This window comes from Mus pahari, chromosome 14, assembly GCF_900095145.1.
Source record: "Mus pahari chromosome 14, PAHARI_EIJ_v1.1, whole genome shotgun sequence".
Classification (NCBI taxonomy): Eukaryota; Metazoa; Chordata; class Mammalia; order Rodentia; family Muridae; genus Mus; species Mus pahari.
This window is the reverse complement of record NC_034603.1, coordinates 82,353,485-82,369,094: the sequence shown is the minus strand read 5'-3', so window position 1 is coordinate 82,369,094 and position 15,610 is coordinate 82,353,485. Positions and strand designations below refer to the sequence as shown.

At 51.3% G+C, this 15,610-nt stretch overlaps 1 protein-coding gene across 1 annotated transcript in view; it reads right to left on the bottom strand.

The window, feature by feature from the left end:
- The window catches only part of Tmem104 (transmembrane protein 104), a 59,188-nt gene extending 43,656 nt beyond the window's left edge, over window positions 1-15,532 (bottom strand). The window contains exons 1-6 of the mRNA XM_021212780.1: window positions 15,415-15,532; window positions 14,669-14,781; window positions 7,075-7,196; window positions 3,629-3,710; window positions 3,126-3,222; window positions 2,302-2,382 (exon numbers count right to left, since the gene is read on the bottom strand). Of these exons, the coding sequence (XP_021068439.1) occupies window positions 2,302-2,382; window positions 3,126-3,222; window positions 3,629-3,710; window positions 7,075-7,196; window positions 14,669-14,713 (427 nt within the window). The 5' untranslated portion in view covers window positions 14,714-14,781; window positions 15,415-15,532. The remainder of the gene's footprint in view (window positions 1-2,301; window positions 2,383-3,125; window positions 3,223-3,628; window positions 3,711-7,074; window positions 7,197-14,668; window positions 14,782-15,414) is intronic.
- Window positions 15,533-15,610: the final 78 nt, after the last annotated feature.

Below are 15,610 nucleotides of genomic sequence, written 5' to 3'. Positions count from 1 at the left end.
TTTGCCAGGCACTGGCATAGCCTCACAAGAGGCCGCAATATCAGGGTCCCTTCAGCAGAATCTTGCTGGCATGAGCATTAGTATCTAGGTTTGGATGGCACGAGCTTCTTAAACATGACAGGTGTTGTATCCTTCCCTGACAAGTCAGTATTGACCTTGATGTGGCTTGAAGCTCCTGGGGCTGTCTGTCACTCATGACCCCAGGCTCTAGGTACAGCCCACTCCTTTCCTCTCAGATGGCCGATGCCCTCAGTGGGAAGGCATGACTGCCTCCAGCCGCTTCCTCCCACCCTCCAACAGCTACAGCGTTGACTGTTTATGAACTGTCAGCCCTCCTTGATCAATAAAATTTCATTACTAGACACAAAGTAGGAGGATCAATGAACTTCCCGAAAGGACATTAATGTCTGAGCCTGGCATTTCTAATGACAAGGAATGAGCGTGGAGCCCTGGGGAGCCCTTTGTGGAGGGTGCAGCTCCGCCACAGGTGATGAAACAACCTGGTGGTCTAAGTTATTGAACAGAGCAGAGCACGGTGGGCCCTGAAACCAGACACGCTGTCTCGTTGTCCTATATGCTCGGGACAGGATGCTCTGACGAAGGGTTACCAGCTTAATGTCCCCAATGACAAGCCTGAGAAGCCCTGCAGGAGGTACCAGGGGGCTCGTCAAGGGCTGAGGCTGCTCCCACACAAATGTGCATATTTTTATGGGATATAGGCAGACAAGACAATACAAACTGCTAGTGCATAGAAATCTTAAGGCCGGGCGTGGTGGTGCACCCTTTAATCCCAGCACTCAGGAGGCAGAGGCAGGCGGATTTCTGAGTTTGAGGCCAGTCTGGTCTACAAAGTGAGTTCCAGGACAGCCAGGGCTATACAGAGAAACCCTGTCTTGAAAAACAAAACAAAACAAACAAAACAAAACAAAACAACAACAACAACAACTAAGAAATCAGGGCAGGCGTATTGGCCCTGAGTTTGGATCTCCAGCACTCCGTAACAAAGCCAGACATGCTCCTGTAATCCTAGCACTGTGGGTGGGACCGGCTGGTCAGCCTCGCTGCATCTGTGAGCCCAGGTTCAGTGCAGGACCTTCTCTCAAAATAGAGGAAGATGCCTGATGTCAAGTCTCTGGCTTCTACACACATGTATGTGTGTCACGCACATACACAGATATGCAAACAAATAAGAAGGGAAATGAGGGCGGGCTACAGAACATATCACCGAGCGAGATGGTTTAGAACGAGTGAGATGGTTTAGAACGTGTGTGAGTTCTCCCACTAAAGGGCAGTCGGTTTTTTCCAACACTGAATTTGGATAACGCTGAGTAGCTCCCAGGAGAGGATACTTATGTGCTCTCCCTTGGTGGGGGCTAGAAGAGGACAAAGGAAAGGCACAAATGTGGCCTCAACACAGCCACACTGGCTTTGATGGATCACACAAACCTCTACCAGGCTGGCCCAGAGAGGAGAATGGAGCCCGCTGCAGCCAGCCTGTGCCCACGGTCACCCTTCCTGGACCAATCACCAATCTGCACCTTGGATGGCACACTGAGCGCTTGGTGTTTAGTTCCAAGTCAAGTAGGTTCCCATTTCTGCAATCCTCCCCCGCACTCCACAGCCACACGCAAGACCAGAACTGACAGAGGTGCCCCACTTGGCAAATGGGGAGGCTTTGGCAGAGGGGCATAAGGTCTTCTATGTCAGCTTAGAAAGAAGGGCTTACGGAAGCTGTGCTCCATGCCTGCGGAGGTAGGGACAGCAAAGGTCTGTGCACTACTAAGTATTAAGCTCTTTAAACAGCTCGGTTTCCAAAAAATAAGATTTGTCACAGAGACAGAAATGGCTATCTCTGACAGATACTGGCGTCAGGTGGACACCTGCAGGTTGTAGCAAATGCCAGCCAGGAGCAAGCAGAGCCCGGAAGGCACAGTTGCCTCAGCTCTCCAGTGCTCCATTACCGCTGGGTGACATCAATGCGGGCTTCTAGCTCCCTCTGCTGGCGACAGGGGGCAGGTGCTCCAGGCGGAGTCTCTGTGGGCCACTGGCTCCTTTAGCTGGAAGGGAACTAGGACTCCGGACCTGTCTGTACTGGTCAGATGGATAAGCCTTGCTCTTCAGGCCAGCGCGCATCCAGGAACCCCAGAAGATAACAGAAGGCTGGCCAGGCCTCCCAGCAAAGGCTGCTCTGCTCCCACCCACCCGCCCTGCCCTTCAACATGGAGCCCCAATACGAAGGCCAGGAGTTTCAGCAAGGGTCGCACGTGCCCGTTCCACACACCGTCCCAGAGTGACTGTTACCTTTATTGAAGAACATGGAAGCCATCTGTCCCATTTCCACCCGGTCTGTGATTTCAAAAAGGTTGGCAGATGAGCGTCTCTCTGTGGGGCCGGAACAGACAGGACGGTGGTTGTTCACCAGGAGAGCTCGGAAGGGGGCTGCCTGAACTCTGGGAATTCTTTAGAACAACTGTATCAGCAAGCTGCTGCTTCTTCTCCCCTCAAGCCCGGGTCCTCGAGCGTGCCAGCCAGCTAGGCCGTCTTTACTGAGATACACTTCCTGGAAGTGCTAATCTTCCTTCTAGTCTTGCTTCAAGCATTTGAAGTCTTTTTGATTTCTTTAGTTATTTTGTGTGTCTGGTACTGGGGATGAAGTCTGAGCTCAGGGCACACTGGGGAATTATATCACCAGCAAGCTGCACCTCCCCAGCCCCAAGTCTAAAGAGAATCCAGGCATGCTTCTTATGGGGACAGACGGTGCCCCTAACTCTGGCCAGCACAGGACGAGACAGTGAGGTAAGGGTGTGTGTGTTTCGGGTGGGGGTGGGGGTGGGGTTGGGGGGTGAGAGATGAAGCCAGAGACTTGGGCAGACGGACGTAGGCAAACCCTGTAACTGTAAATTATTTCAGTAACTGTAGAAGGGCAGGGACTAAGGCCCAGAGCTTAGGTAATGTGCCAATCCATACACAGGGGACAGAGGCGAAGCCAGCAGAGGATGCTCTGCTCAGGATCCCTACCCCACAGGCCTTCTGAACTGACACTTCAGAGGCTGTCTGCGGGGAAACTCCCCAGGAACCGCTCTACAAAGACAGGGAGCCCTGCGGACCAGCAGCCCAAGACTTACGCACGGACAGGATGGGGCGTTTCTCAGCCCTCTCGTAGTTGTCTTGGCTGAGGAGGTCACTGTCTGAGGCTGTGGATGAGTCTTCGTCATCCTCTTCCTGGGAGACAGTAGGATGGACGAGGAGGAAAAGGGAGGAGAGAGCTGAGTATGGAACGGTAAGAAACCCCAGCTGACCCTGGCCCTTGCCTGCTCATTCCTTCCAGAAGGTGTCCCTTGGAGGCTCTGGGTGTCCTGTCACATCAGAAGATGAAGACAGGAGCATCCCTGGGACAAAGGTTCAGAATGAACGAGTGAGCTCCAGGTGGCTGTGTGAGGGACAGCAGCTACCATGTGTGTCCCTTGAGCTGTATGTGACTACTTCGTTGCAGCTAAAACTTGGGCCAGGGCTGCAGGGGAGGTCTGCAGGTGTGTGTAATGGGGTGCACAACTGAACAGAGGCACCGCCTTGAGGACGGGGTGTGGGTGTGGGGGGTTGAGGGAGTGCTGGGGGGCAATGCACACACCTTGTGGGTCTCCATCCTCTTCCATCGGATCTGGGCATTGGCTGCAGCCATGGCCTCCATCGCAAAGGTGGTTGTCACAAAGCTGAGGGGGAGACCACATGTTAATGGCATGAGAGGCAGCAGGAAGTAGAATCTGACCCAACCGACAAATTCTCAACCGCAGCACTCTCTCCTCCGAGAGGGTCCTCCCTGGCTAAAATCCACAGTTCGGGGCCAGCGAGGTGGCTCAGTGGGTCAAGGTGTTTGCTGCCATGCCTGATGACCTGAGCTGATCACTGAGACCCACATGAAGGACAGAGAGAACCCATTCCTACACACACACACACACACACACACACACACACACACACACTCTAAATGTAAAGGAGAAATTAAAAGCGTCACTGTGTACACCAAATGACTACCTTGCCTCAAAGTCACTGCCGACATAAGCGCCTGTCTCCTGCGCAGGAGAGGGCTATGAAGTCAGCAGAAGGAAGGGTATACTGGCTGGGTTTATGTCAACTTGACAGAGTTCAGAGTTAACTGAAAAGAGGAAACTTCAACGGAAAAAGCCCTCCATACGATCCTGCTGTAAGGCATTTTCTCAATTAGTGATGAATGTGAGAGGGCCCTGCCCATTGTGGGCGGTGCCATCAGTGGTCCTGGGTTCTATAAGAAAGCAGCTGAGCAAGCCATGGATGGGGAGCAAACCGGTAAGCCAACCCCCCCCCCATGGCCTCTGCATCAGCTCCTGCCTCCAGGTTCCTGCCCTGTGTGAGTTCCTGTCCTGACTTCCTTCAGAGACGAACAGCAAGGTGGTAAGATGAATAAGCCCCTGAGGAGGACAGAGGGTGACTGCCCAGGCTGGGGTGGAAGAGGTGGCACTTAGCTAGGCGAGGCAGCCCTGTTACCCGGAAAGGGCCTGCTGGGGCAGACACAAAACCTGAGGTGGCGGGCTGATTCACAAAGGGGCCTCTTACAGCTTCTAGAAGGGCAGCAGGCAACTTTCCCTTGCTGCCAGAACAGAGCAGTGGCCAACTTTCAATTTCACACTAGCGTGAGGACCGTGGGGACGGAGGCTGAAAGCGTACCTCGGCTCTGGGGTCCAACCCCTGTTCCTTTGGCAGCACCTTCACTTCCTAAACAATTTGGCTCAATTTTAAGATAGTGTGGACTGTTTCTCTAAAGGGAGACTGGGAAAAGGTAATAGATGCTTCCCCACAGTCCCAGGGCAGCTGGAACACCCTATGCTTCCATTCACAGTAGACACGGGGTGCTGCCTTCGGCTGCTGCAACCCTGGGTGTGAATCTGCTAGGGTTGACATTTTTCTAAAGACTTTCTGAGGACTACACAGCTCTGTCCCCACACCCTCCAGTAGTGACAGCAACCAGCAGTAAATGCTAAGCCCTACAATCAGGTGGAAAGGGACCTGCCCGGCTGCTCACAGCTAAACTCACATCCCTCCATCAGAGGGTCAAGGACCGGAGGCGGGGCATGAAGCCTGGGTAAGCCCAGGAAGGTTTCTCATTATCTCACCTAACTGGTCCTTCTAAGGACTCTGCATTTCCACGCCTTACTGGAAGCGAAGCTGAAATCAATCTTAATTAAGGCATATGAAGGCTCCTTACGTTCCGCAGAGCCAGCTCATTGATCACATTCAAACATAAAGGGCTTAGCAGAGTGGGGAATGGCAGCCCCTACCTGGGGGCCTCCAATAACCATTCTCCATTCAGCTGGCTGCCTGTACTGAGCCTTTAAAGGGGACACAGTGACTTGGACAAGAGTTCTTGAGTTGCCAGAGCATAAAGTGTGTAATGAGCCAACAGTACTCAGAGGTTCACCCCCAAGGGTCCCCAAAATAAGTGACAAAGAAACCGCAAACTTTGGGTGTGATCCCCACCCATGAGCCACTTCTGGGTCTGTTCCCTTCAGCTTTTATCTCTGCTTCGTTCTCTCTAGGGTGCTCTTCTCCTCAAGCCTCTGATGTGGTACAGCTCCATCTCGTACCCCCAAACCCCATGCTTCAGCCCCTACACCCCAGGTCCCCACGCCCCCAGACTCACAGGCTCACACCCCAGTTCCCCATTCCCCCATGCCCAGGGTCCTACTTAAACCTGCAGTCTCCCCATCTCCCCAGCCCCTCTTCTGCTCTTTTTCTCTTATTACCTTGTAACTTGCTCTTCAATTTATTCTGTGGGAAGTCCCTAACACGGAGGATGGTGTAGGAGAAGCTCTGCCTCCCAGGGGGATACTCCTTGGAGGAGTCTCCAAGCTTCCCTACCACATTTTTTTTTTGTGTGTGTGTGTGCACATGCATGCGGGGTGGGTGGGGACGGGGTGGCATCTATTATGTAGCTGAGCATGACCTTCCAGTCCTGTTTGTCCTTCCGCTGCTCCAGCACTGGGTGGGATTACAGGTGTGCACTGCCCCAACTGTTTTTAAGTTTTATTTATTATATATGCATGTATATGTATACACACATATTTGCCTACATGTATATATGTGCACCATAAAAACTGTACACTGCCCATGGAGGTGAGGGCATCTGACCCCCTGAACCAGAGTTACAGAGGGTTGTGAGGCACCATGGGAACCGAACCCAGGTCCTCAGCAAAAGCAACGTGTGCCAAGAGCAATGTGTGCTCTACACTGCTGAGCCATCTCTGCAGCCCTGACTTCCCACCTCTTTAACATGGGTTCCTACCTGGTGGAGGGGGAGGACTTGCCTTGCTCTAATGACAGCTTGGGCCACTGTGATGGGACTTCAGACTGACAGGGGAATCCCCAGGAGGAGGCTCTGTCTGCTCTGAAGCACCAGCTGCCAACCCCTCCAGCATCTATCTGGTCAACAAAGCCAGTATTCGAGAAGGCCTGGGCGGGTGGGGTGGACACAAGGCAGGTCCTTAAAAAACTGACTGCCCCATATATGTGTATGTATGTGTGCATGCATAAATACACACACGTGTATATACGTATGTATGTATGGGGAACATCCGAATATGTGTGTGCCTGTAGTAAGTTACCTTAAGCAAATCTAAACTGCAAACTGATTCCCTAGCCAGCCTTTTCAGTGGTTAGGTGCTGTCTTCTCAGAGAGCAAGGACTGATAGTTAAAGAGATAAAACTCGGAGGAAGGAGTCTGATAGTCTGTCAGGACTAGCTGGCCACTGCCTTGTGAGACACCCCTGGGGCTTGTCTGTCTGTCTGTTGTCCTGGCTTAAGTGCTTAGGGCTGCTACTCTGTGCTGTTAGCAAAAGGCCCTGGTGACCTTTGGATCCACTGTCTTTGCTCTGGGCCACCTAGCTTAAGACACACTACGTGTATGAAAACAGTGATCTTCCAACTCCTCAAGAGCTCTTTCCTGTTAATTAAGAGACATCCAGGTTCCCTGGGAGGACTTCCTCCAGTTCTGTCCCCAGCCCCCAAGTGGCAGCCCCCATCCCCAACCCCCACAGCTCTTACCTCATAAAGCCTACGAATACCAGCAGGATGAGACTGACGAGCCACCCGGCAGTGGCAAAGGCCTTGGGCATGGTGAGCGCACCTGTGCCCACGATGAGGTTAAACATGTACACCAGCCCGACCTGGAACCGACAGGAGCAACGTTCAGCCAGGGGATCGACCTCTGGATAACATCACAACTGTGAAAGCCTTCCTGGGTCTTCACCAGGGAGACAGGAGAGGTATGGCACCGGCGTCGTAAGAAACCACAATCTGTAGCCAGGTGTTGGGAAGCCACACATTTGCCTGCACACCCGGAGGACAACAGCCTCTCCGTCTCCATTCTTATCGATTTCGGTCTGTTCAACCTGGCTGGGGCTCCCTGAAGACAGAGTCACAGGTAGGACACTGACCTCAGAGGTGGCCCATCTTCTTCTGTACCAGCTCTTGCCATGTCCACTGAATGGTGACATCCACCCACATACCTATGTCCTTCTCTCCATACCAATTGTGGCTTTGTTGTTTTGTTTGTGACAAAGCCTTATTATGTAATCCTGTCTAGCCTAGCATTAAGTATTCCAGGTTGGCCTTCAACTCATGGCAATCTTTTTGCCTCAGCCTTCCAAGTCTTAGGATTACCATCATGCGTTACCAAAGTTGACTAGTTCAGAATTTAAAACAATAGCAAAACCGATCGGGCCAGAGAGCTGGCTCAGTGGGTAAAGGTGCTTGCTGCCAAACCTGATAACCCAAGTTCAAGTCCATGGGCCCACTGACTCCTGCAAGTAGTCTTTTAACTGCCACCCATGAGTACATGCATGTGCACATACTGTATAAATAAATACAAATATAAACCCCGACACAGTTCACATGCTACAAAATTGAAGTCAGAGGACCTCGCCGGACCCTGCTCAGGTTATCTTGGGCTTGACACTACACCTCTGGCCTTCTTAATTGTAAGTCAGGCTTTTTACAAGTGACTGTGGACAGCAGACACATTCTTACATTGACTGTCACTTTGAAGCCAGCGTGTACCTGGCTAGAGTAAGTTAGCTAGCTCAGCTCACTTAGCCATTCAGTCATTCCTGAGCCTCTGGCCTGCCCAGTGCTTGGAGATGTGGATTCAATGGGACTAGACAGACACACCCCTTCACCTGATAAAGCTGTAGACTACAGCGGGGAGAGACAATGAGAACAGAGGCGCAGATTACACTGAGAGAAGGAGGAGGAAGAGAAGAACTGTGGCTTTGTTTCAAGAGATAATGTAAAGAGCTTTAGGTAAATGGCGCTCAGCTGGCTCGGATGGCCCACTCTTGCAATGCCAGCATTTGGGAGTTTAAGGAGAGAGGGACATGGATCTGGCCAACCTAGGATTCCCAATGGGATACTGTTGGAAGAGGAGGAGGGGGAGGAGGAGGAGGGGAAGGAAGAGGAGGAGGAGGAGGAGGAGGAGGAGGAAGACTGATCCCCTTGAGCCTGTGTAACCAAGGAGAGAACCAACTCCCCAAAGTTGTCTTCTGACCCCCACATGTGGGTTGTACCGCACATCTGTTCTATGCACCTCCCCCTTCACAAGGGAATAAGGTCAAGGGGAGAAACTTCCAGCTACAAAGGCTTAGAGTGGGAGAAGTGGGGGGACACAGGGCCTTGAACATGAGGTTTAAGGCGACACTGGGACAGATGGTTGGGGATAAGGACTTTATGAAGAGTTACTAATGCTATGGCTAGACAAACTGATAAACGACAGCATGGTGAGGGCTCTGAAGAAGAGTCCGGTCCCCCATGGCATGAGAGGGGGGTGTCTTACAGCATTTAGGATGGGGACGGCTCCACAGTGTAGTCTGCAGTCAGGCTCTCTGCCTGCCACACTGCAAGGAAAGGGAGATGTGTGGCTACCCTCTTGTCCTCAGGTGAGAGACCCTGGCACCTCAAAATCTGTTAGCTAGGGGTTCACAATGTCCGGATCTGTGTGAGGGGAGGACCCCTGTAGGAGCTGGACTCTGACATCATATTCTTACAGGTGTGCGTAGGGCTTTCTGGCAGTCACACAGCGGCTACAGTCGGTCAATCAAGCCACAGAGGACACAGGCTCTTGTGGAAATGATGGGGGTGCCACAGTGTGAGGGTCGGAAACAAAGGTGACAGGCCAAGACAGTGCAGAGGGTCCTCCATCTTGCATTCTTGCTGAGCTAGGCCCAGGTTTAACAAGAACCTGATCTCCTTGATAGAGAATTCTGGGAAACCAAGTAATTCTATTCTAGGAACCAAAGGTCAGGATGGCCTAAGTTATCTTAGCCTGTTTGTGCGGAACCTCCTCCAGATAACCGCTTATCTTAGCTTCTTAGTGTCTGTTAAAACTGCCTGCTTCAAACTGCTTACTCTGCGAAGCCCCCACCCCCCAACCCCAGCAGATGAGCAAGATGTCTGGACAAGGTTTCTGTCCTTTAAAATCCCATGATCTGGACACTTGGGGCCACACCTAGGTACCTGTCCTGTGTCATGTTGTAACCCCCTCATCACTGGGGTGTGGTCCCAGTCAGCTGGCATAAAGACTTTCAATTGGCTATGCACTGTGTCTGAGAGGCCATCTCTGGTGGGCTCCCCATAGGCACTGAGAATAGATCCCAGCGGAGCCCCTGACATCTTCTAGATTCTACCCAGCTTTACTCCCCGCCTAACCCTTTTGAGATAAACACCAAGCAGAGGTAGGGACTTCTGAGAGGCTTCTCACGGTGGAAGCAAGGCAAAGGACTTTAAGAACGTGACATAGGCTGGAGAGACGGCTCAGTGGTTAGGAGCACAAGCCGATCTTCCAGAGGACCCAGGTTCAATTCCCAGCACCCACATGGTGGCTCACCACTGTCTGTAACCCCAGTTCCAGGGGATCTGACACCCTTCTCACAGACATACATGCAGGTAAAACTCTTTAATTTTAGTTTTATTTTATATGTGTTAAGAGTAGGGCTGGTGAGATGGCTCAGTGGGTAAGAGCACCTGACTGCTCTTCCGAAGGTCTGGAGTTCAAATCCCAGCAACCACATGGTGGCTCATAACCATCCGTAACAAGATCTGATGCCCTCTTCTGGAGTGTCTGAAGACAGCTACAGTGTACTTACATATAATAAATAAATAAATCTTTAAAAAAAAAAAAACTAAAAAAAAAAAAAAAACACTTCAACAAAAAAAAAAAAAAGTAAGACTAGGCAAAAACTTTATGGGAGAATTAAAAATTATAAGAAGCACTTGCAGAAGCCAGGCACAGCACTCAGGAGATCTGAGCTGAAGGCCAGTCTGGTCTATAGAATGAGTCCCAGGACAGCCAGGGTTACACAGAGAAACACTGTCTTGAAAACAAACATTTGTCGGGTCGGGGAGATGGCTCTGTCGGGGAGATGGCTCTGTGGTTAAGAGCACTGGCTGTTGGTTGAGAGGATCTGGGTTCCAATCCCAACACCATGTGATGGCTCACAACCTTCTACAGATTCAGTAGTTCCTCTGACAACCTTTTCTGGCTTCTGTAGGAACTGCAATCATATTATGCACATATATACATTCAGAGAAAACGCGTAGCAATTTTTGATTTAAAAAAAGGAAACTAGGAAACAGACTTCTAGAAGTTGTTTGTCCTGCTTTGATGCTATTTTTGGGTCCAGAGTAAACACTGTGAGTCCACTGGGAGCCCAGCAGTGCCCGGCAGGGGATCCTTTGCCATCTGTGGGCCTCGGCTGTCTGGGAGCATCCTACATACTCTTTACCTTCGGGAAAAAGGTACTCAGTGACCATAGGTCATGAGGAACAGACAAAAGGAAGCCACCCTCAAGTCAGCCACAGGCCAGGTCAAGAGGAGCTGTGGAAAGGGAAAAGGAGGTCACATGACAGGGGGGAGGGGGGCAGAAAGTGGAGGAATGAGGCCCTGCTGTGGTCTCTGAAGAGCAACCCACACATGCAGGCTCCCCCCCCCCCCCCACTTCTCTGTGTGCTGAGCTAGGGAAGGCACAGCCCTGCAGCTCTGTGCCCTGGAGAGCTTAGTACAGTGTTCTGTCTGCCTGCATCCCCTCCACCAGGAGATGCCCAGGACACCTATGCACCATCTCTCAGAGTGTCCCCTCTGATGGCAGTCAAAGGAGTCAGAAGGCAGCAATGGATTTAAGACCGTAGGGCTGCGCAGATGACTCAATAAAGAAGTGCTTGTCATGCAAACCCGAGGTTTGGGGTTTACTCTGGAGCACCCACATAAAAACCAGGGGCATGGTGGTACAGTACTTTAATCCCAGTACTCAGGAGGAGAAGGCAAGTTTATCTCTATGAATTCGACGACAGCCTGGTCTAAATAGTTCCAGGCTAGCCACTGTCTCAAAATAACAACCAAGCCGTGCAAGTGTTACCCCAATCCTAGGGAGGTAGGTGCAGGGGGACCCTTGGGACTTGCTGCCCAGCTGGCCTAGCTGATCAGGCAAAGCACAGGTTCAGGGCACTACTCTTGCAGAGGACCAGAGTCTGGTCCCCAGCACCCACGTCAGGCAGCTCACACGCACCTTTAATTCACTTCAGGGAATCTGCAGGAGATCTTGCCAACACACAGACACGGATAACACAGTTAAAAAAAAAATTTAAAGAGACAGGGAAGAAGGGAGAGAAGAAGGAGGGGAGGGGAAGAGGGAGAGCGACAGAGACAGGAGGGAGCAGTGGGGTCAGTGTGCCACTGGAGAGATGGATCAGTGGTTAGAGCACTCGCTGCTCTTGCAGAGGTCCTGGGTTCAGTTCCTAGCACCCACATGACAGTTCACAACCATCTGTAACTCTAGTTCTACAGGATCTGATGTCCTCTTCTGGTCTCTGTGGGTACCCAGGTACATGGTGTATAGACATACGTGCAAGCAAAATACCCATACACATAAAATTTAAAAACAAGAACCAACTCACACATGTTGGTGCTCATGCTCACATACACACACACACACACACACACACACACACACACACACGCCACAACCACACCCCAGACTTATTCTTCTAGGATGGTAGATTAAGAAACCCTAGGGTAGCCGAGTGGTGGTGGCGCATGCCTTTAATCCCAGCGCTCGGGAGGCAGAGGCAGGCGGATTTCTGAGTGCGAGGCCAGCCTGGTCTACAAAGTGAGTTCCAGGACAGCCAGGGCTACACAGAGAAACTCTGTCTAAAAAAAAAAAAGAAAGAAAGAAAAGAAAAGAAAAGAAAAGAGAAAAAGAAAAAAAAAAGAAAGAAAGAAAAAGAAAAAGAAAAAAAAAAAAAAGAAGCCCTAAGGTAATTCAGAAGACGCAGTGGAAGTGGGGGAAGAGCATGAGACCTGAGGGTGTGGATGGCCACAAGGAAACAGCATCTTCCAGACACAGTGAGCTAACTGCCTATAAACTCACAGTGGCCGTGACAAAGGGCACGCACAAGACCTGTGCAAGCCCAAGCCAGAACAAGTCCCAGCATAAAGCGGGAAGGAGGGTGTGAAGTCAAGTGAATATTCGCAATTGAAAGCTGCTGAGAGACAGAGCCAGAGCGACTGAGTGAGGAGCCCCGGCAAGCGACCCAAGCTCCAGTAGGAGGCGGCCTGTCCCAGAGTCTACCAACAGTACGACTGAACTTGATGGCCTTTTGTTTTGCTTTTGTTCTAAAAGGACACAAAGCTGAGTGGATAGGAGGCAGGGTGGATCTGGGAGGAACTGGGAGAAGAAGTCAGTATGTTCAAAGCACATTGTACAAAATTCCCAAGAAACTAGTTAAAAAGAACCTAGGGACCTGGAGAGGTGGCTCAGGGATTAACTCCACTGGTTGCTCTTGCAGAGGACCCTGGTTCAGTTTACGGCACCCACATGGTGGCTTAAAACCAGATATAGCTCCAGTTCTAGGGGATATGACGCCCTCTTCTGGCCTCTGGGGCACGCAGGCATGATATATACATGTATATGCATGTACATATGTATATAGAGACACACCTATGCATTTGAGTATAAATGTATATATATACACATATGCGTGTTCATATGTATATACACACATACATGAATTCCAAACATTCGTACACATAAAAATTAAATATTTAAAAGAAAACAAAGACCCATAAGGAAAAGATGGCCTCTTTCCTCAGAACCCAAACCACTACCCTGTCGCCACCAGCACCCATCTTTCTCATCTCTCTTCCATCACGATTAAGATGAAAACAAAACCACAGCGCTTGTTTATGGCAAAGCGCAAAGACCCCGGATAAAATAAAGCACACACAAGATGGGAAGGAGACAAGGGGGAGGTAGGTGGAACGGAGCTCCCGAGGCAAGCAGGCCTAACTGTCCAGGCAGCTGTGGTGTCACAAGGTGGCCCGTGTGGATGACTATATGGTAGAGACACAAGGAATGGGGGGACATAAGGTGCTTTCCTTCTAAAAGACGGTCACAGCAATAAGTCACTTCCTCATCTCCAAGTCTGTAGTTAGTGTCAGAAAAAGCAGGAACTGGGACAACGAACGTGTAGGGACAGTGCAGACATCTTCTTGCTAACAGGGAAGACTAAGAACTATCACATGATTGCACGGACAGGGTCACTGTCCACTCCAGCACTTTCCCTGGTGAGCTGCAGCAGTGAAGTGTGTGCGCATGTGTGTGTGTGTGTGTGTGTGTGTGTGTGCTCTGTGGCTGCCTGTGAACAACAGGGCAGCTGTTGAGGCCAGAAAAATCCTAAAGAGGCGGCTCGTGGAGGGGAGCCGCTTTTCCTGGTGATAGCCGGTGCCAATGGGAGTCAACCCAGGTAAGTCACGAATACCTTCAGTGACTTACCCAGTGAAGGCCCCATGACACAATAACCACAACCAACTGGATACAGCACCGAGAGAAGATAAACTGAGTGTGTGTGGGAGAGTGCGGGGGCCCACGGAGCTGAGACAGGGAATCAATCGCTCTAATTGTCATAATTGCATGCTCTACCAAACTGCGATTGGGAGACTCTGCAATTCACCGCCTCTTTCAACATCCAAGACCACAAGAGTTGTGCAATTTAGAATTCAGCAAAGGACGAAAGAGGCTGCTGACTTCTGAGAGGAACACAACTCCACAGCGACAGCTGTTGGTGACCGCCCATCTGACTGGCGGAACTGCGTGTCATCTGTGGGAGCCCTGAGATAGATATTATGGGAGACTAGCAAGCGAGCTACGTTTGGCTTGACGCTCTCTAAAGGCATCTAAAAGGAGAACTGGCCTGGAGAAACAGCTCAGCGCACCTGCTGCTCCTGCAGAGGACCCGAGTTCACTCCCAGCACCTACACTGAGCAGCATCCAACCATCCACAGCTAACTCCAGTGCATCTGGTGCCCTCTTTTGGATTTGACAGGCATGCACATGTCCATACGTAGACACATCATTTAAAATAAAAGCTTTAAAAAAAATTATAAACAAACAAATGAGGAATGAGCCTGATATATAGAGTCTGAGCCAAGACAGCCGAACCTGACTGGAGCTACGTGGAGTTTCTGTTGTGTTTTTCACCAGGGTCTATTTAAACCAGGGCCATAATTAATACAGTCCACAGACAGCAGTGGGCTTCTCTAGAAACCAGAGGCATGGCAGTAAGCAGAACACATTTATGGAGAACTCACATAAGGAGAATAGAGCTCCCCAGTCTCTGTGATTTCGCCTGCCATCTCCAGAGAGTGAGGAAGGGCTGGCCCAAGAGGTGACTTCTATGCAGTGGCAGCAGCTGCTGCAGCTCCTAAGACAGAAAGAGTAGACTTTAGTTCTCTAATGGCAGAGATGGGACTGGGAGCGCGCACGGGGGGGGGGGTGAGGACTTGCAGCCTGCCCCCTTTCACCTGTAGCCCTTTTAACTCAGACACTTTGGTCTCCCTATCTGCCATGAGACACCCTTGGTGGGACGCGGCTCCCTGCACCATGCCTTCTAACTTGACTCTTGCTATACATACAAGGCACTTCTCTGTGCCTGGATGCTGCTCACACGCCAAATGACTGGGGGCGTTTTCCGGGCCTCACTAACCATCACAGCCCCCTTTACCCTAAAGTGCTTACGTCCGTTTCATTATCTATGAGCTCACTACTACACAGGACAGCCCACACAGCTGTCTGCTTCTCCGTCCACAGCGGGAGCCAGCTTTTACAAGGTCGCCCCTTTATCCTAACTCCTTGTCCCAAAGCCTCTTCTTTTAAATGGGACCTCGCGCACCCACAACCTGCCTTTTGCTCTGCCTTTGGGTTTCCCACCCTTAAGCCTCCCTCTCTTCTCCAGAGCCCGTCCCTGAGCCTCTCCTTCCCTTCCCCTCCCTTCCTGGTGAGACTCTAAAATTCACATCCATCTTCACCCTGTCCTACCCTCCTGCCCGTCCCAGACCTGCAGCACAGCTAGCTCCCGGACACAGTGGCCACCGCCTCCAGCTCCGCAGCTGCCACCCGGCACCAGGGGCCCCGCACCAGCGCCCGCTACGCGCACGCGCACGCGCACGCTTCCCATTCTCCCTTCCAAGCGAGCGCGTGGGGAGGGGCGCAGTGCGCTGATTGGATGCCTCGCGGGGGCGGGGCCGGGATTG